This window comes from Rhinolophus ferrumequinum, chromosome 11 (assembly GCF_004115265.2).
Source record: "Rhinolophus ferrumequinum isolate MPI-CBG mRhiFer1 chromosome 11, mRhiFer1_v1.p, whole genome shotgun sequence".
Classification (NCBI taxonomy): domain Eukaryota; kingdom Metazoa; phylum Chordata; class Mammalia; order Chiroptera; family Rhinolophidae; genus Rhinolophus; species Rhinolophus ferrumequinum.
In genome coordinates this window covers 10,162,222-10,186,107 of record NC_046294.1, presented here as the reverse complement: position 1 = coordinate 10,186,107, position 23,886 = coordinate 10,162,222, and the positions used below count along the sequence as shown (strand labels likewise).

The 23,886-nt window shown below is 36.6% G+C and overlaps 1 protein-coding gene across 1 annotated transcript; it reads left to right on the top strand.

The window, feature by feature from the left end:
• The first annotated feature begins 1,985 nt into the window (after positions 1-1,985).
• On the top strand, positions 1,986-23,142 carry MS4A5 (membrane spanning 4-domains A5). The gene is made up of 5 exons (XM_033119247.1): positions 1,986-2,138; positions 7,951-8,079; positions 10,529-10,585; positions 11,551-11,703; positions 23,056-23,142. Exons 1-5 carry the CDS (start codon positions 1,986-1,988, stop codon positions 23,140-23,142), a joined length of 579 nt encoding a protein of 192 aa, XP_032975138.1.
• The last annotated feature ends 744 nt before the right edge of the window (positions 23,143-23,886 follow it).

Genomic DNA, 23,886 nt, shown 5'->3' with positions numbered 1-23,886 from the left:
GTAACAATTATTATTTCTTTTTTGGATAAGAAATATAATATTTTAATACATATGTAAGTTAATTTGAATATGTAAGTTAATATATCATTTAGCCAAAACCCCATAACTAATACATAAAGAGAGGACTTAGAATTAATTCTAGGAGAGAGAGAGAGAGAGAGAGAGAGAGAGAGAGAGAGAGAGAAACTGGACAAGGTCCAGAGAAGAGCTAAAGATATGAGTGAGGATGAAATGGTATATATAAAATGTTTGAAATAGAGATTTCTTAACTCAGAGAACACTAATCCAATATCAGAGGATTTTCATAAAGGATGGATACCATAAGGATTCTATGTTCATGGTAAATTGAATGAGAGATGGTAAATTCAAAGAAAATAAATCATAAGGGGGATGGTCTTTTAAAACGTTCTAACTGGCAAGTGGCTAGAGGCTGTGACATCAGGATTTTCAATTTAGGAAAACCTGATCTTATTAGGAAACAATAGAGGATGATAAAATAAAGTGTATAAATGGACACAATTCTTCCCTTCCCTTCATCGATGAAGGTCTGACAATCAAGTTCACGAATTCATCCTAGAAAAATTGCTACATACGTCATTGCTGAATATCACTATGGTCACCTGCGAAGTACTCCCCCTGGGAAGCTATGCACTGATGCCAGCGCCTAGTCCACCCTTCAAAGCAATTTTGGAACTATTTTTCTGGAATGGCCATCAGAACTGTCATCGTATTACCCTTGATGTCCTGAATGTCATCAAAACGTCTTCCTTTCAATATTTCCTTTATCTTCATGTAAAGAAAGAAATCATTGGGGGTCAAATCGGGTGAGTAGGGAGGGTGTTTCAGTACAGTTATTTGTTTACTGGCTGAAAACTCCCTCACAGACAGTGCCGTGTGAGCTGGTTCATCGTCATGATGCAAGAGCCATGAATTGTTGGCAAAAAGTTCAGGTCGTTTTCGTCAAACTTTTTCATGCAGCCTTTTCAGCACTTCCAAATAGTAAACTTGGTTAACTGTTTGTCCGGTTGGTACAAACTCATACTGCACAATCCCTCTGATATCAAAAAAGGTTAGCAACATCGTTGTGACAAATTCGCGAACTTAATTGTCATACCTCATATGTCCTTGTAATATGACAGTACACATCCTCCCATGAAGATATGGAGTCTATTTCCTTACCCTTTGAATCTGGATTGTCCATACAATTTGCTTAGGTCAATGGGACATTAGCACACATGATTCAACAGTTTTGAAAAACATTTGTGAATCAGAGGAGAACAAATTGTCTGCCAACTGCCAGATACGTGATTGAGGCTATACTAAATCATCTAGCTCTGGTCACTTCCCCGGTTGACCACAGATGCATGAGAAAACCTGAAAGAGAAGAGCTGAGCTGGACCAGAACAATGGAACCACCCATATGATCTACAGAATTGTGAGCAAAATCAAATGGTGGTTGTTTGAAGCCACTAAGTTTCAGGGTGGTTTGTTCATAGCTAAAGCTAATAAAATCAGATGGCAAAAAACAAAAGTGACAGGCTAAATAGACACTATGTCTACTTCAAGCAGTGGTGAACTAATTTTATGGCCTATGGGGTGTCCTCTACCTGCCTGAAGATCAAGAACTAGAACAAATGTTCACAATACTCATTTATTTGGGACTTGAAATGTCTTTCTAGATCTTCTAGTCCAACCTGATCCATGTACATATATGGAAGCTGAAACCAAGAGAGAGGGATTTGACTGAACAAGGACTACCAGTCAGGTCCTCGGACCGGTAGACTTGGTCCTTTTACACACTCACCTTCTTGAGATCTTGACCAGTCCAGAGGTTCCATGACTCTGTGACTCTATGATTCTATAATTCTAAGACAAAGCACAACAATGCCAGTGCTCCACATAGCCTTGGTACAGGAGAAGAACATGGTCTAGACTGAAGTACCAACTAAATCAGTTTTTCACTTCAAAAGATCAACTACTCTATCATGGATTCAAACACTGCACACAAACCTGTGTTTCTGGTATTTCCTCCAGAGGTCACTGTTCCCGAATTTCAGTCAATGGATTATACAACCACAACCTATGAGTCTAGCATTCCCTTTCCAAAAATACTTGCTACAAAAGTGAAACTCTTTGGGGTAAGTAAGATTTGCCCCAATGCAAACTCTAGTGAAGGTGTGTTATAGACTTAATATTTGTGTTCACCAAAATTCATATTTGAAACCATAATCCCAATGTGGTAGAATATGAAGGTGGGGTCTTTGGGGAGTAATGAGCTCATGATGGTGGAGCCCTTACAAATGGGATTAGTGCCCTTGTAAGAAGGGGTCAGAGAGCTACCTAGTTCTCTTTTCATCATGTGAGGATACAACAGATAAGTCGGCAGTCTGCAATCCAGACAAGGGTCTTCACTAGAAGCTGACCTCAGTCTTCTGATCTCCTTGATCTCAGTCTTTTAGCCTCTAGAACTGTAAGAAATAAATTTCTGTTGTTTATAAGCCACTCAGTCTATGTTATTTTGTTATAGCAGCTGAAATTGACTAAGACAGAAACTGGTACCAAGAAGTGGGTTGCTGCTATAACAAATAACTTAAAATGTGGAAGCAGCTTTGGAATTGGGTAATGGTAGAGACTAGAAGAGTTTTTAGGAGCATGTTAGAAGAAGCTGAGATTTTCATAAAGGGACTTGTAAAGGCAATTTTAGTGAGAGCTCAAAAAGAAAAGAGTAGAGCCATAGAGAAAGGCACCATCTTAAAGAATACCCAAGTCATCCTGGACAGAATAATGGTAGAAATATAGATAGGGAAGGCTATGCTGATGAGGTGTCAGATGAAAATGGGGAACATATTACTGGACAATGGAGTAAAGGATATCCTTTTTGTAAAGTGGCAAAGAACTTGGCTGAACTGTGTTTGTGTTCTACTGTTTTGTGGGAGAATTTGCAAGCCATGAAATTGTATATTTAGTTGAGGAAACTTCTAAACAAATCATCGAAGAAGTGGCTTGGTTCCTCCTGACTGCTTACAGTAAAATGCAAGAAGAGAGAAATGACTTGAATACAGAATTATTAAGCAAAAGTAATTAGAACTTAAAGATTTGGAAAATTCTCAGCTTAGCCATATTGCAAAAACTGAGCGAGTGTTAGGAAGGGAACACGAGGGGTATGGCCAAAGGGCCTTTTAATTAAGAGATTAGTGTGGGTGTGAACCAAGGACTTAAATCAGCCACCTCAGCAGGCAAACTGTCAGGGAAAGATGACAAGAAGTAATGAAGGAAGGCTGTCAGATTTCTTGGATTTTATAGGATGAGGCATTAGAGCTCTTGGGCCATGAATGCACACTGTTCTTCAAGACATGGGAAGGACCATCCCAAAGGTGATTCAGACAATATCAAGGCTACCACCTGGGCTTCAAGAGGCCAGATGACCGCTGCTAAAACCCATGGGGGAAGAGCCACCAGAACCCTGGGGACTGAGCCAGTCAGAGCCTATGGACCCAACTTCTGTCCAGTGGAGCTGCAGGAACAAGATCACTACCTCAGTGGCTCCTGAAGACCAGACCACCATCCCATTGGATCCAGAGGCAGAGCATCAAGCCATAAAGGATTATTCTGAAGCCTTAAGACCTGATGGATCACCCCTTCCTTCTTTCCTATTTCTCTCTTTTAGAATAGGAATATCTATTCTATATCTATGCCACCATTGTACTTTGGAAGCCATAACTGGATTGGCTGCAGCGGTTCACAGGCTGGACAGGAATTTGCCTCAGGATGAATCGTACCTGAAGTCTGACTCAATATCTGATTTAGATGATATTTAGATGAGCCGTTGGACTTAAACTTTAAAGTTAGTGCTGAAACAAGATAAGACTTTGGGGCTATTATGATAGAATGAATGTATTTTTTGTGTGAGAAGGACACTAATTTGGGGGGACCGTGGGCAGAATGTTATGGACTGAATGTTTGTGGTCCACCCAATTCATATGTTGAAACTCTAATCCCAATATGATGGTATTTGGAGATGGTCTTTGGGAAATAATTAGGTCACAAGGGTGGAGTTCTCAGGAATGGGATTAGTGCCCTTACAAGAAGAGGCCACAGAGTTAGCTAACTCTCTTTCTACCTCGTGAGGAGATAGCAGAGTTCAGTCTGCAACTGGAAGCAGTCTCCCACCACAACCTAACCTCACTGGCAACTTGTTCTCAGACTTCCAGCCTCCAGAAACATGAGAAATAAATTTCTGTTGCTTATAACCTACCCAGTCTATGATATTTTCTTATAGAAGGTTAAACTAAGACAGGGGACAAGGGGAGGAAGAAAGGGAAAAATATCTGATGGCACAATGTTCTAAGGTAGAAGCCAATTCCAACATTCATTTCTATTCGATTCAGGAAGTATGTATCATGTTTCTATACCAATTTCTGTACAACGTTCCATGGACAGAAAGGTATAAAACAAATAAGCCAAAGTCCCTGGGCTCTTAAAGATCACAAAGTAAAAATATCCAAACTGAGCACCTCAGAGATATTTTTCCAGCCAAGTTCAGGGGAAATAAAGGAAAGAGAAAACCAAGTTGAAGTCAATAGACCAGATTCTGTATCCTGGTTATTGAGTTCTACAGTTTTACATTTCTCCAATCAAAAATCAAAATTCAGGGGTGGCCAGATGGCTCGGTTGGTTAGAGTTCGAGCTCTCAACAACAAGGTCGCTGGTTCAATTCCCGCATGGGATGGTGGGCTGTGCCCCCTCGCAGCTAAAGATCAAAAATGGCAACTGGACTTGGAGCTGAGCTGCATCCCCCACAACTAGATTGAAGGACAATGACTTAGAGCTGATGGGCCCTGAGTTCCTGTTCCCCAATATTCCCTAACAAAAACTTTTTTTCTCTTTAAAAAAATAAAAATTAAAAAATTAAAAATTCAGTTTGACAACATGACATGATATTTTTATACATGTGGCTTTTGCAGAAAATCCCATTGATATTGTAAGTGCTCATCTCTCCATCCACGCATCTAACCATTTCATGAATATTAATTACCTTTTATTTACCAATCCTCATTTCAGACAATGTGGGGATTCAGGTATGTTTGAGGCTGTAATATTGCCCTGTCTTAGAAAATATTTGTCCTTTCAATCCCCAGCCTCCAAGTATGGAAAACAGAAAGAAATTAACTTTTTTTTTTTTCAGAAAAACAAAACAAAGAAGTAGAGAAAGATAGTACCACTGACATGCAAGAGGTCCATCTGTTTAAACTGTTTTAGTGTCTTTCGACTATAATGGTGTCCAAACGTTTGCTACAGAGTTCAAATTATTTTAACAACATGTATTGAACTATGTGGAAGAAGCTATGTTAGACACTATAAGGGTTACAGAAATAAATACAACCTAGTTTTCCTCATTGAGGGAAGAAATATACAATTTAGAAGCAATAAAATAAAAATATTAAAAACTACTTCAGGGGCGGCCGCATGGCTCAGCTGGTTAGAGCACGAGCTCTCAACAAGGGTGCCAGTTCAATTCCTGCATGGGATGGTGGGCTGCGCTCCCTGTTGAAAACGGCAGTTGGACTTGGAGCTGAGCTGTGCCCTCCACAACTAGATTAAAGGACAACGACTTAGAGCTGATGGGACCTGGAGAAACACACTGTTCCCCAATATTCCCCAATAAAAAAACAAAAAACAAACAAACAAACAAACAAACCACTTCAATGTAGCATATAACGAGAGCCATAAATGGTGTTGGTGGTGGGGCAAAGTAACCCCACCAGATAGAACAGTTAGTACAATCTAAAAGGGATAAGGCAACAGCATGGCACACTTGGCATTTAATTTGAACTCTGAAGAAGTGATGGAATTTTAATAAGTGGAAACGAAGGGAGAAGAGAGAGGGAGAATATTCTAGAAGGAGAAAGCATCATGAACAAAAGCACGTGGTAGCGTAGTTTGAATATGGCAAAGGAAAGCTGGGAGAAAACAAACTAGAATTAAAAGATATAAGAGAATTAAAAAATACAAATTAAGAAATAAGAAAAATCAGAATGGAAAGATAAGCTGTGGTACATCCATACCAAAAAATATTATTCCGTGCTCACAGTAAATGAGTCCTCAAGCCAGGAAGAGACATGGAGGAACCTAAAACGCACAGTGAAGGAAATCAGGCTGTAAAACCAATAAACTATATGATTCCAACTACAGGACATTCTGGAAATGTCAAAATATGGAAACAATAAAAAGATCAGTGGCTGCCAGGGGATGGAGGGGGAAAGGAGCGATGAACACATGGAGGACAGAGGAGTTTTAGAGCAGGAAAACTATTCTGTACTGCAGTGGAACAGTGGATACTTGTTGTTACACATTTACCAAAACCCATAGAATGTACAACACACAGAAAGAAGGTTTAAAAGGACAAAAGTGAACTCATTTTTGGACATATTGAATATAAGGTAACTGTGGGACATTCAAGTGGAGATGTTTGACAGGAGCTAAAAATGTTGGTCTGGAGTTGAGGAAAATAATATCGTCTAGAGCTCACCTACTTAAAGGAAAATTCACTATGAGAGTATATGAGATTGTACTCAGACTGAGAAGGTGGACTGGGAATAAAAGAGATCAGAGGATACAGATTCATACATTCTACACCTTCCATTTTTCACGTCATTCTCATCAATCTTCCCTAGCATTTGTCAAACCACTGCTTGGTGCTGTAGTGTCACAGGTGTAGAAAGTGCTTTTGTAGTAACATAGGAAGAAAAAACAAAAAAGATGAGGAGTGCTCTGAACCCAGGGATGTGAAAATTCCTCCACAGGCTCAGAGGACTCGTTGTCAACAGAAGGGTTTTCTGACAATCCGCTTCTGCTTGAGGCCAGGCTGGTCCAGTGATTTAGAATCCACTGCTTCTCAAACTTTAGAATTTGTATGCTAAAGACTTGGAGGTTTCTCCCCAGCTTTATTGAGATGTAATGAACATCTAACATTGTGTAAGCTTAAGATGTTCAATGTGATGATTTGATATACCCATGTATTGCAAAATGTTTACCACAAAAATTTTAGTTATCACATCTTTCACCTCATGTAATTGCCATTCTGTTTTTATACTAGTGAGAATATTAAAGCTCAACTCACATAGTCCATTCAAGTATAAGATACAGTATTGTTAACTGTAGTCATCATGTTGTACTTTAGATCCCAAAACTTCTAACTGGAAGTTTATATCTTTTGATCAACATCTCTCCATTCTGCCCACTCTTCCACCCCGGGCAACCACCATTCTACTCTGTTTCTATGAGTTCGATGTTTTAAGATTCCACATATAAAGGAAATCATACAAAATTTGTCTTTCTCTGACTTATTTCACTTAACATAATGCCCTCTAGGTTCATCTATGTTGTTCCAAATGGCAGGGTTTCCTTCTCTTTTTATGCTGGATAGTATTTCACTGTATATATACACCACACTTTCTTTATCCTTTCATCCATCAATGGACACTTAGGTTGTTTCCATGTCTTGCTTATTGTAAATAATATTGCACTGAATAAGTGCAGTTATCTCTTCAAGGTAGTGATTTCATTTCCTTTGGATAAACAGCCAGAAGTGGGACTGGTGGATCATATGGTAGTTCTATTTTCAGTTTTAACCTAGGGATTCTATTCAGTTCGTATAGGATTTGGCCTGATAGTTTGCATTTCTAATTCCCAGGTGATCCTATGGTTGCTGATCTATGGGCTGTATTTTCAGGAGCATTGATTTAAATCATTTTACCTTTTACCAAATACCAGATAGACAGGGATCAAGAAAATACCTGACTGCATCATTAAGGGACTTTTGCTATCCTTCTCTTGTTTATAAAAGAGGGAAATTGTCAAATCCTTTTACGAAAAGGAGATCTTCTAAGTTTTCAAAAGAACCCACCATTTTGCTATTTCCTCACCATGTCTTTTTTCCTCTATTTACAGGCTATCCAGATCTTGTTTGGACTGCTGAACTTTTCCTTTGGAGTTATTTTTCTTTTCACCTTTGAAAAACCATACCCAAGGTTCCCCTTTATATTTGTTACAGGATATCCATTCTGGAGCTCCATTTTGGTGAGTATAGTCAATCGATATAAATTTGAAGCCAAATTTCACTAACAGGCATATTAGTGAATTCTTAGTTATGAAATGAGCTACATTCAGTTGCATGATAGGCTTTGAAAAGTTAAAACAAAAATCAACCTTGTTGAAATTATTTCCCCATTAATTCATCAGAGTCACTGACATTTCATATTGGGTCTTAAAGTTCCTTTGGGAATATTTCCGTGTGTCTTGAGGTTATTTATCCATGCATTCATTCAAAATTAGTTACTATTTATTATAAGCCAGATACACAGAGGAAGGCAATGAGGATCCAAAGTTAATAATATGTGGGCCCTCACTATGGAAACCAGTATGCAGGCTCCTCAAAAAATTAAAACTAGAACTACCACATGATCCAGCAATTTCACAGTTGGGGATATATCCAAAGGAAACAAAAGCACTATGTCAAAGAGATGTATGTACCCCCATGTTCATAGCAGCATTATTTACAATAGCCAAGACATGGAGAAAACTTAAGTGTCCATCTATGGACAAATGGATAAAGAAGTTATTATATCTAGAGCTAGATCTAGATGTAATTAGATAAATATAGATATATTAGATAGACATAGATATATTAGATAGATAGATAGATAGATAGATAGATAGATAGATAGATAGATAGGATGGAATATTATTCAGCCATAAAAAAGAGGATATCCTGCCATTTGTGACAACCTGGATGAAATTTGAGAACATTATATTCAGTCAAATGAGTCAGACAGAGAAAGACAAATGTTGTATGTTCTCACTTATATGTGGAATCTAAAAAAAGAAAAGAAGACGAAAGAGAAAGAGATCAGATTTGTGGTTACCAGAGACAGAGAGTGAGGGAAGGATGAAGGTGGATGCAGGTAGTCAAAAGGTATAAACTTCCAGTTATAAGAGAAAAAAGTTCTAAGGATGCAATCTACAACCCTATACGTGGTGACTACAGTTAATACTGCTATGTGATAAATACAAAAATTTTTAAGAGATTAGATCCGAAGAGTTCTTCCCATGACAAGGAAAAACACATTTCTTTCTTTATTTTTCCTTTTTTGCATCTATATGAGATGATGGATATTAACTAAACTTATTGTAGCAATCATTTCATGATATATGTAAGTCAAATCATGCTGCATACCCTAAACTTATTCAGTGGTGTATGTCAATTGTATTTCAGTAAAACTGGGGGGAAAACAAACACCAAACAAACAAAAATAATAATACATGAGCTCTTCCTTCAAATGCCTCTCAGTCTAGCAAGAAAGAAAACATGTAAACAGATCATTTCCAGGCAATGTGACAAATGATATCACAGAGATGTAGAAAGTGCTTATGTAAGCCAAGATGAAGGATCAATTTAGTCTTCAGAGAAGAGAGAAGGCTTCTTAGATGTACCTTTGAGCTGCACAGACGCATTTATTAGACCACATTTAATCACATTCAATAAACATTATTTTATATTAATTTAGTGCTAGAGAATTGGTAGTGTATAGGGATTCAGAGAAAAGGCAGTCCTGGTCTCAAGGTTGCAGCTGAGTGGAGAATCAATTACCATGTGGTGCAATGAGTGGTGATAGAGGACACACAAACTGCCTCAATAGGAGAAGCACCTACAAAACAGAGGGGAAGTTGCCCAGAGACATTTCCAGCTTGACTGAGTTTTAAAGGAAGTTAATCAGATGAGGACATATACAGAGAAGGGACGTGGAGATGGTTGGATGTCAGGGTGTGTAGGGATATCTTGCTGTATGCCAAAGGAGAAACATGAGAAAAAAGCTTAAGGCATAGGAGAACACTTTCTATTCTGCAAACTGTAAGAGTTCAGTGCAGAGATTAAGAGTGAAGGGATGAAGCTATAGAAATACCAGGCAATGCAACTAGAAATTTAAAAATGGGTGTGTTGTAATCGGATTTGAAGTTTCTGCTAGACAATGGTGATACCACAGATGACTCACCACCATGAAAATGCTTGGGATGCTTTCAGAATTCCCAGAATATTAGCTCCAACTCCACCTATGTTCCCATCCAAGAGAGCACATTGGATTGCAAATGGGTGAGAAGGATGTTCTTAGAAAAATAATGGAATCTGATCATATTGATTGTAAACTGATTTGACTACAGTATGTCAGGAAATCCAAGCTGAGTCTGCAGTCGCTACTCAGGGAGATGGATGAGAAAACTAAAGCCTAGTGAGGTTAAAACAAGTTATCATGTTCAAATAAATAGTTAAGGTTAAAGCAAATTTCTAGTCTAGTATTTTGTCTACTATTCATTTATGGACAACCATACAAAGCATCTCACCCTTGTCATACCCCTGAGGATTGTGTGAAGTACGAAGGAGAGTCTGTAAAAGAAACATGTAGAAGTCTGTGAGAACTCTTTAATATCAGCTAGACATGTTCATAGCTAAGATATTTATTCTTTGTAACAGTTCATTAATTCTGGAGCCTTCCTAGTTGCATTGGAAAGAAAAACCACAGAAACTCTGGTGAGTTATATTTTCCTTTTATTAAAAATTTATAACTTTGAAATAAATAATTCATTCTAGCCTTGGAAATGAATTTGGAAAATCATTAAGCCACTAAAATTCCACAAATTGTCAATTATTGATACCAATCAGTATTGTTTACTTCTTTTTTTCATAGAGAGTTTTCTAGGTCAACTAGTATAATTCTGATTTTTGTATATAAAGACACTGAGGTATAGAATAAATGACTTGTTCAAATTCTTCAGCTAAACGACAGAATGGGTGTCATTATTTCAGTAACTCATCATTGTTTCTCCAGGTATTTTTGGTGCCTATTTCATGACAGAGACTTTGATAAGCTGTAGTTTGACTCATATAATAGGGACACTCTGTAAACAACATAAATAAACCTGATAAGCAGAATCTAAAAAATAAATAATACAGAGTCAATGAATCCAAAATTCTAACTTACAGATAAATCATAAGTCGGATATTTTTACTCTGCTCAAAGAATCGAAGATATGAGATGTTAATTAATAAGCCAATAAATTATTTTCAGCAAAGGATATCTCCTGTAGATTTGTAGTTTTAGGAAGAAATAAAAATTGCCAATAAATATAATGTTTAGTTAAACAGTCATAAAACCAGCATGTAAATGGGTCATGACTTTTACCAGAGCATCAAAATGCAATGCAATGCTACCCCAAGAAGCTTCATTTGTCCAGTGTGTACCCCTCCCCCAATTAAATGGGATTTAGGCACAGTTTATGGGGGATGGGAGGATTATTAAAAGTTCACTGGATCCCCTCGTTCTGTAAATGAGGGCCGGAAGCCCAAAGAGCTAAAGTGACTCACACGAGATGACACAGCTGTTTCGCGGCATTGCCTCGCTGTGACTAAAATCCTGCTCTCCAGTCTCCCCACCCATTGTTCCGTCAACTCAGACTGGGCCTGAGCCACTGTGTTATGTTCTTATTCTCTTTCAGGTGAAGATGAGCCGATCAATGAATTTTTGTAGTGCCCTGGCAGCAATAGCTGGAATCATTCTTCTTGCATTTGGTTTCATTGTAGATCAAAACTACCTTTGTGGCTATGCTGGAGAAGTTAGTGAGTGCAAGGCTGTTACTGCCCTATTCATTGTAAGTATGCTGCCATTTTCAGGTGAGGAGTAATGGGTTTGGTCATAAAGACTTATGCGCACCCAATCAGCACCGTCCAAATAACGTTGCAGACACATGTATTTTCTTTGATTCACAAACATTTCCAGAGATCATAGTAGCTGACAGACATTATACCAGAAACTGTAGAATAGAAAAATAAACACATTATAACCTCCAACTTTAGGAATTCATAGATGAGTAGAGGAGATAACACATGTACATCAAATGAGTATAATATAAACGATAAAGTGATATGCTAAGAGAAAAATGCAGGTATAGCAGTATGGTAGTAGTTCACAGTCCTGGGTGTACATTGGAATCACGAGTGGAGTATTATGGTTTGGGTTTTAATACTTAGACTGGACTTCCGATAAAACAGGGTAGACTGAAAACAGGCATTTATTTCTGCTCTTTCTAAAATCCCACTAAAATTAGTGCAAAGGAATGTAAAAGAGATGAATCTACATGAAGAGAAAAAAATAGCCAGTAAGACCCATTAAAAATTGCTGAGAAAGTTGAAAACTAATTGCCTAACTTTTTGAAAAGGGGGTCCTAATAGAAGTAAAATATTTAAAATGGGCATTTGGATGTACCAGGACCACCAGAAACAGGAGAAGAGAAGAAAATAGAGAGACTTGTTCTGGTAATAGTGAAATGGGTTGTGTGGATCAACCCTTCTCTGAAAACAAAGAAAAAAGCTACACTGAAAAAAAAAAATTTAAAACACCTTACAAGCACTGAAGAGGTGAAAAGTGATCTGGAACTCCTAGATCAAATTTCAGATGAAAGTTTAACTTGAAGTCTGTCAATGGAAAGTAAAAGAGCAATAAAGCTGTTTATACCTCAAGGCCACTTGCCAAGGCTGCTCAGTTGGAATCTTATTCCCAGCCTAAGTGGAGTGAAGGAAAAAGAAATCAAGGTCCAAAGTCCACTGAAGATAGGAAGACATAGAAAAGACATTCCTTGATAGAGTATTAACACTCTTCAGGTAAAGGCAAAAAGACATACAAAGTACTCCGCCATATAATAGCAGAGAAAACTTACTGAACAGAGTGAGAAAGAAAAAGTCCTTGACAAACTGTGTGCACAGACCAGAGTCCCTGACTACATCCTCTCATCCCCCACCCCCACTGGGATTTTAACCATTAGTAGACATCAACTGGGTGAGCCAAGAATGCACAAGCCTGAATTTGAACTTGGTATTTGGTGCATCTAGCATCTGACAAAACCAAAACCAAAGGTTATCTGGGGGGAACATCCAATAGACTCACAAAACTCTGACAAAATTTGGTACAATATTTGATACTACACACTAGATAAATCAGAATGAATCACATTTCATGGAGAAAAAAATACAGAAGAAAGAGTAGGGATATGAAACAGAGTAAATAAGTCTAACGTGAACTTGATTAGAATTATAAAGAGAAGAGAATGAGAAAGAGAAAATAATGACAGATTTTTAAACCAATGAATAGTATTAGCCCAAATAAGCAAGAGGTCCCGTGAACCCCAAACACGGAGAAACATTACAATGAAAATATAGAAAACAAAAGACAAAGAAAAATTTTAAGTAACCAGTGAAAAATGGCAGATTGTCTTTAAAAAAAATAAATAGGCAATTAGAATAATGGCTACCTTGGGAGAGATAGTAACTGGAAGGAAGTACGACAGGGCCCTCCAGGGTGTAGGTCTAGCCTTCCGTTCAAAATAACCTATTTTGACATTTTATAATTCACACTCATGTAATTCTTCACAGAAGTATGTATTTCAAAAGTAAGATTGCTGTTTAGTTTACAACATCTGACCAGTCCTTACCTGGACGACCCTGTGAGTAAATTTATCCTTTCAGGTTATATATATATTCTTTTCTCTATACTCATATTTTTGAGACCCTACTGAGACTTAGACCTCAGAACATTTGATAAATTCAGTTTGTATGGTCAATCGGTTTTCCTGGAATCATTTGCAAAGAGAACTTCCACAGAAAAAGACAGATGTAATGTTGAAGTGTTCAACATATTTTTTAAACTTTTATAAATTTAGGAAGTGTACAGCTTGATGCATCTTCATAAACTGAATACATCTCTGTATCAAGTTACTGCTTTCCCCCCTTTCTATACTGTAGTCTTTGGAATGAAGTCACTGTGGGCAAAAAACAGCGGGGAGTTAGGTGCCAACTCCTTGAAGACAGAGCATATACCTAAATTATTTTAAATTCTTCTAAACTGAGAATTTATCTATTCTTCCTCTATTGATTTATTTATTTAATCATGTATTTATGTCAGTATGGATGTATGGGTGTTTATTTTATACTTCGGGTTATGATCGAAAACTATTCATTTTGTTGTGCAAATTTTTCAATTTTAACCATTGGGAGCTCTTTCAGTTGGCTCCTGTGATCCTTTGACATATCCCTATATTGTGACGGGTGGGGGGTGGAGGGTTTGTTTTAGTGTTTCCATACTTTCTGGCATGACAAGATTCTCCAGGCTCCTCTTATATATCTCCTGCCTTAGGCCTACAATAGGCCAATTCTCCAACGAGCTCTGGTTCCTTTTGTTGGAGAATGGTATTAGAAACCAAGGTATGAGCACTAGGTATACTTTCCGCTACAGACGTACCATTGCTTCTGAGGCCCTCCCAGCTGACAGAGCAGGAAATATGTGTGTGTACTAACCCATGTACATACACACATCTATAAATATTTCTTTATGTATCCATCAACATTTACATTAGTCTGGGCTTGAGTTTCATAATGATGTTTACAGCACTAATCCATCACTACATGGATCATTTTAGTTCCCCCTCCCCATTGGTTATCTGTAACCTCCCCCTCCAACAGTAAGAAACCTCACTCCCACCATCCTCTATCCATTTCCTTAATTTTTCAATTAGTTTATACATGCAGAGTAGTGCCAGATTGTTAAATGATACCGGCATGGGAAACAATTTATAAATAGTAAATTATAACTTATCAAATAGATAAACATAACTTATAAATATAAGTGACAAGTTATATTTAACTGATAAATCCATTGGAAACAGTGCTTACAGTTAGTTACTTTTGCATTTAGTCTTAAAGACTCCATTAACTTCCAAAGCAACTTCATTAAGCACCTACTTCCACCCCTAACCCTCGTTGGTGAGCTTATTTTACATATGTATGAGACAATTAGATTACTTTGTCACAGTCTAATTTACATTCTGGCATTCTTTAATTACCTAAAAGATTTTTAAGAATTTGCATACATTAAGGTTCATTTTTTGCAAAGTAAAAGTTCTTAATTTTGATGAAGTCCAATTTATTGTTTTTATTTTGTTGCTTGTGCTTTTGGTGTTGTATCTAAGAAACCATTGCCTGCCCCAAGGTCATGAAGATGTACTCCTGTATTTTCTTCTAAAAGTTTTATTGTTTTAGTGCTTGTATTTAGCTATACGAGCCATCTTAATTTTTGCGTATGGTGCAAGGAAACGGTTCAATTTTATCATTTTGCATGTTGTCCAAGCACCATTTGTTGAAAAGATTTTTTAAAAATCTATTTTATTTTCATGGCACACTTGATGAAAATGAATTGAGCATAAAACGTAAGGGAAAATATTCTTCAAAAGTAAAGTTGAAGTGAAAATATCAGACTAACAAAAACTGAAAAAATTTGGCATTGGCAAACCTGCACTACAAGGGTATACTAAAGGATTTCTTTAAGCAGAGGGAATCACATGAGATAAACACCAAAGGAAAACACAGTACTGCTTGAAAGAATAAAGGGCATTGAAAATGGCAAATTTGAAGATAAAACTAAAAACATCTGGAAGGTTTAAAAAAATAGTAATTTTTTGTGGTGTTTAAATGACAAAATGGCATAAGAGCAGGAAGGGTATAAATAGAATTAAAGAATTCTCTTACATCCTAGCATTGTCTGAGATGTCAATCTTTTGTAAGTTAAAGAGGCAGTTGGTAATTTCCATGGTCTTCACTTTGAAAAATCTTTTCTTTTTTTTTAATTAAAGTTTATTGGGGTGACAATTGCTAGTAAAATTACAGAGATTTCAGATGTACAATTCTGTAATACATCATCTGTATATCACATTGTATGCTCACCACCCAGAGTCAGTTCTCTTCCCATCACCGTGTATTTGATCCTCTTTACCCTCATCTACCACTCCTCCCTTACCACCCTGAATGCACCCGATTTCGTCTGAAAAATAATTTTTTAATGTAGATTAAGTAAGCTTAGACAAATGATAAATTCGAATAATCAAAACATAATTTTTAAACAGTTTATTAATTCAAGTTTGAAAGCAAAGAGAAAAATAACAAATGGAGTATTTTAAAAATAAATAATGAGAAGAGATATTTAAATATAAATATATCAGTAACCATATTAAATGTGAACTACTCCAATTAAAAAAACAGAGGTTGTCACAGTGAGTTTAAAAAAAAACAAAACTGCATAATGTTTGCCAGAGGCATCTATCTATAGTAATAACAAAAAAAATAAACTTAAGGCAAAAAGCCTTCCAGGATAGGGGGACTTTCATAATGATAAAGGATCAATCCATGAGAAAAATATCACAATTCTAGGTTTGATTTCTCCTTATAACACAGCTCAAAATATTAAGAGGAAAGCTTACAAAACTTAAAAACATAAGTAGAGAAAGGTAAAATCATCAAAAGAAATTTTAGCACACACCTCTTAGTAACTGAAACGATATGCAGAAAGATAATAAAATTATAGGATTTTGAAAAAGACAATTAAGAAAATAGACTGCACCGAAGAACTGCAGAATACTGTTAACTACTTTTGAACAAAATTGATGGAGGCCAGAAGATAATGGAAAGACATTTTTAAAGTGCTCAAATGAAATACTATTAACCTGGAATTCTATGCCTGGTTAAAATGTTCATCAAAAGTGAAGGTGAAATAAAGATGTTAACTGACAAATAATAATTGAAAGATTTCACATAGAACACTTTCAATAAAACTACACACTGAGCCATAGGACAATTCTCAATGAAACTGAAAGGAGTCTATGTTCTCTGAATACAATGGAACTGTTAGATGCCAGGAAAAAAAAAAAAAACTAACAATTCCAAAACACCTTGGAAATTCTAAACTGTGCAAGGCTCTAAGAAGAATTAAAAATATATTAAAATAAAATGATAATGAAATATTCATACCAAATTTTATCGGATGCAACTAAAGTATGTTTAGAGGAAACTCTATGCCATTAAATTTGAAACATTGAAAAAGAAGAAGTATTGAAAAATAAATTATCTAAATATCCATATCAAGAAAGTAAAACATCAGGAGTTAGGACTTTCTATTAGTCTGCTTAGCCTGCTATAATAAAATATCATAGGCAGTCTTTAAAGACAGTGCCATAGGAGGCTCCTAAACTCCCCTCCTCTCATGAACACACCAAATTTACAGCTATATATGGAACAATTCCCTGTGAAAGAAATCCATAAACCAGCTGATTGACTCCTACACATTTGGCAAACAAAACAAATACCCATTTTAAAATACAGGAAATATAAAATCTGAACAGACTAATTATTAATATTAATAAGGATATTGAATCAGTAGTCAAAACCCTCCCAACAGAGAAAAGTCTAGGAACAGATGGCTTCACTCGTGAATTCTACCAAACATTTACTATAAAGAGGAATTAATACCAATCATTCACAAACTCTTCCAAAAAATAGAAGTGGAGGTTTAAATTTCATTTTACAAAGTCAGCATTATCCTGATACCAAAACAGACCAGGACACTGCAAGAAAAGAAAACTACAGGCCCATATCCCTGTTGAATGTAAATGCAAAAAATCCTCAACACAATATTAACAAACTGAATTCAACAATATATTAAAAAGATAATATACTGTGATCAAGTGGGATTTATTCCAGGATGCAAGGATGGCTCAATACCACATTAACATAATAAAGAATAAAAATCATATAATCATCTCAAACATGCCGAATAAGAATTTGACAAAATTCATTATCCTTCTATGAAAAAGAAATCCAATTCTAAACATGTTGAGATAGATGAATGTGCCTGAACACAATAAAAGGTATATCACAAGCCCACAGCTAACATCATAGTCAACAATAAAAAGCCAAAAGCTTTTCCTCTAAGATCAGGAACAAGAAAAAGATGCCACTCTCACCATTTCTATTAAACATTGTGCTGGAAGTCCTAGCCAGAGCAATTAGGAAATAAATAAATAAATAAATAAATAAATAAATAAATAAATAAATAAATAAAAGGCATTTAAATCAGAAAAGAAGTAAATCAGTCTGTTTGCAGATGACATGATATCATATATAGAAAATCCTAGATTCTACCAAAAATAATTGTTAGAATAAATGAATTCAGTAAAATTGCAGGACACAAAATCAATATACAAAAATCACTTGCATTTCTAACACTAATAACAAACTACCAAGAAGAAAAATTAAGAAAACAATCCCATTTACAATCACATCAAAAAATGAAAATATTTAGGAATAAATGAAACCAAAAAATTGAAAGATCTCTAAGTTAAAAACTATAAAACATTGAAGAAAGAAATTGAAGAAGACATGGATAAATGGAAAGATATCCCCTGCTCATGGTTTGGAAGAATTAATATTATTAAAGTGTCCATACCACCTAAGCAATCCACAGATTCAATGCAATGAGTACCAAAATTCCAATGGCATTTTTCACAGAAATGGGGATGGGAGCAGGATGGATCCTAAAGTTTGTATGGAAGCACAAAAGACCCCAAATAGCCAAAGCAGTCTTAAGGGGAATAAAGCTAAATGTATCATACTTCCTGATTTCAAACTATATTACAAAGCTATAGTCATCATAAGAGTATAGTATTGACAAAAGACATATAGATCAGTGGAACAGAACAGAGAGCCTAGAAATAAACCCACATATATATGATCAATTAATGTACAACAAAAGAGCCAAGAATATACAGTGGGGAAAGAACAGTCTTCCCACTAGTGTTGGGAAAACTGGGCAGCCTCATCAAAAGAATGAAACTGGACCATTGTTATTACACCTTAAACAAAAATCAACTCAAAATGGATTAAAGACTTGAATGTAAGATGTGAAATGATAAAACTTCTAGAGGGAAGAAAAAGAAAAAACATAGATGGTAAGTTCTTTAACATATGTCTTGGCAATGACTTTTTTTTTTTTTTTGACACCCAAAGCGAAGGCAACAAAAGCCAAAATAAACACGTGGGATTACACAAATTAAAAAGCTTCTGCACAGCAAAGGAAACCATCAACAAAATGAAAAGGCAGCCTATGGAATGGGAGAACATATTTATAAATCATATATCTTATAAGGAGCTAATATATAAAATATATAAAGAACTCATACACCTCAGTAGCAAAAAAAACAACACAATTCTATTAAAAAAATGTGCAGAGGATCTGAACAGATATTTTTCTAAGGAAGACATACAGATGGCCAACAAATACATGAAAAGATGTTCAGCACAAGGAATCATCAGGAAAACACAAATTAAAACCACAATGAGATATCACCTCTCATTTTATAGAATGGCTATTATAACAAAGGACAAGAAATAACAAGTGTTGGAGAAGATATGGAGAAAAGGGGACGCTGTGCACTGTAGGTTGGAATATAAATGGTGCAGCCATTATGGGAAAATAGTACAGAGGTCCCTCAAAAAATTAACTACCATATGATCCAGCAATTCCACTTCTGGGTATTTATCTGAAGAAAACGAAAACACAATTTGAAAAGATATATGCACCCCTATGTTCACTGCAGCATTATTTATAATAGCCAAGATATGGAAACAACCTAAGTGTCCATTGATGGATGAATGGATAAATAATGTGAGATATATATAATATATATAAAGAATATTATTCCAATATGTATGTGTGGAATATTATGCAGCCATGAGAATGAAGGAAATCCTGCCATTTGCAATAAACTTGAGGAGATAAGTCAGATAAGTGAGCTAAGTCAGATGGAGAAAAACAAATACTATATGATATCACTCACATGTAGAATCCAAAAAAGCCAAATTTGTAGAAACAGAGAGTAGAATGGTGGTTCCCAGGGCCTGGGGGCGGTGGGGGATTTGGGGAGCTGTTGGTCAAAGGGTATAAACTTCCAGTTAGAAGATGAATAAATTCTGGAGATCTAATAATAACTTTGTGATTACAGTTAACAATACTGTATTATATACTTCAGTGTTGCTAGGAAATTAGATTACAAATGTTCTCACCACAAAAAAGAAATAATAATTATGTGATGTGATGGAGATTTTAACTAATGAACGTTATGGTGGTAATCATATTCCAATTATAAATATATCAAACTAATATATTGTACACCTTAAAGTTACACAATGTTGTATGTCAATTATAGCTCAATTTTTTTAAAAGTAAGTGCAAAGGCAAGCACAGAACTGGAGATAATCTCCTCAATACGTATATCTGACAGAGAACCCATATCCAGAGTATATTGAGCATCCCTGAAAATCCATAATACAAAGACAAAAAAATAAAATGAGTAAGACTTCAGAAAGGAAGATATACTAATGGCTAGTGAGCATGTGCTCAACATTATTAGTTACCAGAGAAACGAAATTAAAATTCAATAAGATACCACTGCACATATACCAAAATGACTTCAATTGAAAGAACTGGCATAACCAAGTGTTGGCAGGAATGTGAAGCAACCAGAATTCTTCTTATACATTTTTGGAGGGATTGTAAAATGGTTCAACCACCTTGGGAAACTAGTTGGCAATTTTTTACAAAATTAAGCATATACCTATTTTATGTCTCAGCAATAAATGCAAGAATGTTCATAGCAAATCTATGCATTGTCGTTAAAAATAGAAACAATTCAAATGTCTATCAACAGCAGAGTGGCTAAATAAACTGTGATTAGTCAAACAATAGAATACTACTTAGCAGCCAAATAAAAGGAACAACCTACTGATACAGGCAACAACATGGATGAATGTCAATCCATTATACTGAACGAATAAATTCAGACACAAAAATGAGCAGGCAAATTTAATACATGGTGCTAGAAATCGGAATAGTGGTTCCCTCTGAATGGAGTAGGGGGATTGACTGGAAAGGGACACAAAAGAACTTACTGAGGTGATAGAAATGTATAATGTATCTTGATTTGGAAAGCAAAAACGAGTAACATATATATATATATTTACATATAAACTCTGGTATGGTAAAAGAATTAGAAAAATATTTTTAAAGTAGATAACAGCAAAATTTTAATGTTTTTACTCATATATACAAAGATTGAATATAACTAACAAAAGTCAGGAACACAAAAAATAGACTAAGATTATAAATAAGGAATTTACAAAAATGCAACTGTAGTGGTCAAACCAACTCATAGAGTGACGTTCAAAATCACTAATAGTCAGGGAAATGCCAATTAAATTAACAATGGACTAAGATTTACAGTCACTACATTGGCAGAAATTAGAGAGTTTAAAAAATGATCACAGGTAGGAAAATGGTGAAAAGTATGCTCTTGTATATCAGTGGTTAAATGTGAAAATGTCACTATCATTTTGGAAAGCAAGGAGATATTTACTTCTGTGAAAGATACACATACCTGTTAATGCAGGTGTCTATCTCCACAGCAATTAAACCACCTCTGTGTAAGGGTGTGTGTGCAAGAATACTTATTGCATCATTGTTCAGTGTGGTAAAAACAAACAAACAAAAACAGAAAAGAGGGGCAGCCGGGTGGCTCAGTTGGTTAGAGTGCAGTGTTCATAACACCACGGCCACCAGTTCAATTCCCCCATGGGCCAGTGAGCTGCGCCCTCCACAGCTAGATTGAAAACAACAACTTGACTTGGAGCTGAGCTGCGCCCGCCACAACTAGATTGAAGGACAATGACTTGGAGCTGATGGGTCTTGGAAAAAAAACCACTCTGTTCCCCAATATTCCCCAATAAAAATTTAAAAAATAACAGAAAAGTAGAGGAGGAAGAGGAAATGAATTATTTCCTGTCACAAAAGAATAAATGAATGATGCAACTACGTACATTATGGGATATTATATATTATGTGTGCACTAAAAACCATGTGACTCTAAACAGTTTTTCATCCTATAGTCAAAACACGTAGGCGAATATGGTTGTAGAACAGGACGTCAACCATAGTCATCTTTACTAACCATCACAGGCTAACCACGAGTGTGTCGAGCCTCTGAACTCCTAACAAGGTGTGCAGCCTATTTGTGCTGTTAGCGGTCAGGATATAACATTTTAAAGGTCCTTAGCAATGATGAAAAGGACACAAAATGGTGCTGAGCCTGTGCTTCTTTTTATGTGTCTTTTTCTACATGTTCCTCTTTTTCTGGGCCTGTAGTTTTCTCTTTTCCCTCTTTTTCTTTTCTTTTCTATTTTTGCTTCTATCTTTTTCCTGTTTCTTAACTTTTGGTTCTCCTTCAACAGATCATTTTTTGATATTATTTCTTTGTATTTTATTTATGAAATGGAGTATTTCCTACACATAATTTAGAAAGTAGACTATTTTATGTTGTGTTGTGCTGTGTTGTGCTGTGTGCTGTGTGCTGTGTTATGTGGTGCTGTGCTGTATGTCATGTGTTGTGCTGTGTGCAGTGTTCTGTTGTGCTGTGTTGTGTGGTGCTGTGCTGTGTGGTGCTGTGTTGTGTGATGCTGTGTTGTGTTGTGTTGTATGGTGCTATGTGTTGTGTGTTGTGTGGTGCTGTGTTGTGTGGTGCTGTTGTGTATGGTGTTGTGCTGTGTTGTGGTGTTGTGCTGTGCTGTGTTGTGTGGTGCTGTGCTGTGTTGTGTTGTGTGGTGCTATGAGTTGTGTGGTGCTGTGATGTGTGGTGCTGTGCTGTGTTGTGTGGTGCTGTGTGTTGTGTGGTGCTGTGTTGTGTGGTGCTGTGCGGTGTTGTGTTGTGTGGTGCTGTGCTGTGTTGTGTGGTGCTGTGTGTTGTGTGGTGCTGTGTGTTGTGTGGTGCTGTGCGGTGTTGTGTTGTGTGGTGCTATGTGTTGTGTGGAGCTGTGTTGTATGGTGCTGTGCTGTGTTGTGTGGTGCTGTGCTGTGTTGTGTGCTGCTGTGTTGTGTGGTGCTGTGTGTTGTGTGGTGCTGTGTTGTGTGGTACTGTGTATACTGTCATGAGCCCCCACTGATTAGCTTCCTAAGCATCAGATACACCTGAGACATGTTAGGGATCCTTCTCCCAGGTATTGCTACCTCATTGCCATCAGAAAAACCATTATTGTGCTAAGACCATGACTCTTCATTTCTTTTTCTCCTATTACAGGGAGTTTTGACTATGTTGATGGCCTTCAGCATTATTGAATTGCTCATTTCTATGTCCTTCTCAATTTTGACTAGACCCTTTGACTGATGTGACTGCCAGGAATGGTGTTGAACAGCACTGTGAAAATAAAGATGTGTTATAATATTATGGAGAGATGAATTATGCTTGTGGGAAAAGCCAAAAGGAACACAGGCTCTTAAGGCTGGCAACTCTTTGAAGCAAAGTGGAGTGACTCAAGGGTGTAGAGTCGGGGAACATTTTGGCTGATAAAACACACACTGCCTCTTTGCAACGCCATCTCCTCCTCTCCCCAAAACATATGGTCACATTGGTGTCACCTCCTCTGTCAGTCATGCATTCACTGAACTAGAGAACAGCTATATAGTGTTGCCACTGTAACAAACAGAGAAATGGACCAATACCCAGGGTGTGGATTTCTCCAAGAAACTCTGCCTAGTGGCTCGTACTCCACTGTTGTGTGGAAGGATGAGTCGGTTGGAAGAACGGCTGGGCCCACTAATGTTGCATTGAGTGTGTGAGATCACCCGTGTTACCCACTTATGACAATGACAGTAGTAACAGCAATGGGGGCAAACATTGGTGAAAGCCTCGACAATGTTCCGGGCACCGTGGAAAGGGTTTTACGTGTAGGACTAACTTAATCTCACAAAAATTCTAAGAGGCAACTTTTATTATAATACTCATTTTACAGACAAGAACTGGAAGCACAGGGAGGGTAAGTAATGTGCGCAAGGTCACAAAGCTTGCAGAGCCCAAGGTCTTAATCTCTATACCAAGGTACCAATGTTTCTTGAAACTTTTGATCTGGGA

What these genes read in the sequence shown, in the direction of transcription:
- MS4A5 (XM_033119247.1), top strand. Translation starts at nt 1,986, where the DNA reads ATGGATTCAAACACTGCACACAAACCTGTGTTTCTGGTATTTCCTCCA. An exon ending in CAAAAGTGAAACTCTTTGGG is followed by an intron (nt 2,139 to 7,950) that starts GTAAGTAAGATT and finishes CTCTATTTACAG; the next exon opens with GCTATCCAGATCTTGTTTGG. An exon ending in CATTCTGGAGCTCCATTTTG is followed by an intron (nt 8,080 to 10,528) that starts GTGAGTATAGTC and finishes TCTTTGTAACAG; the next exon opens with TTCATTAATTCTGGAGCCTT.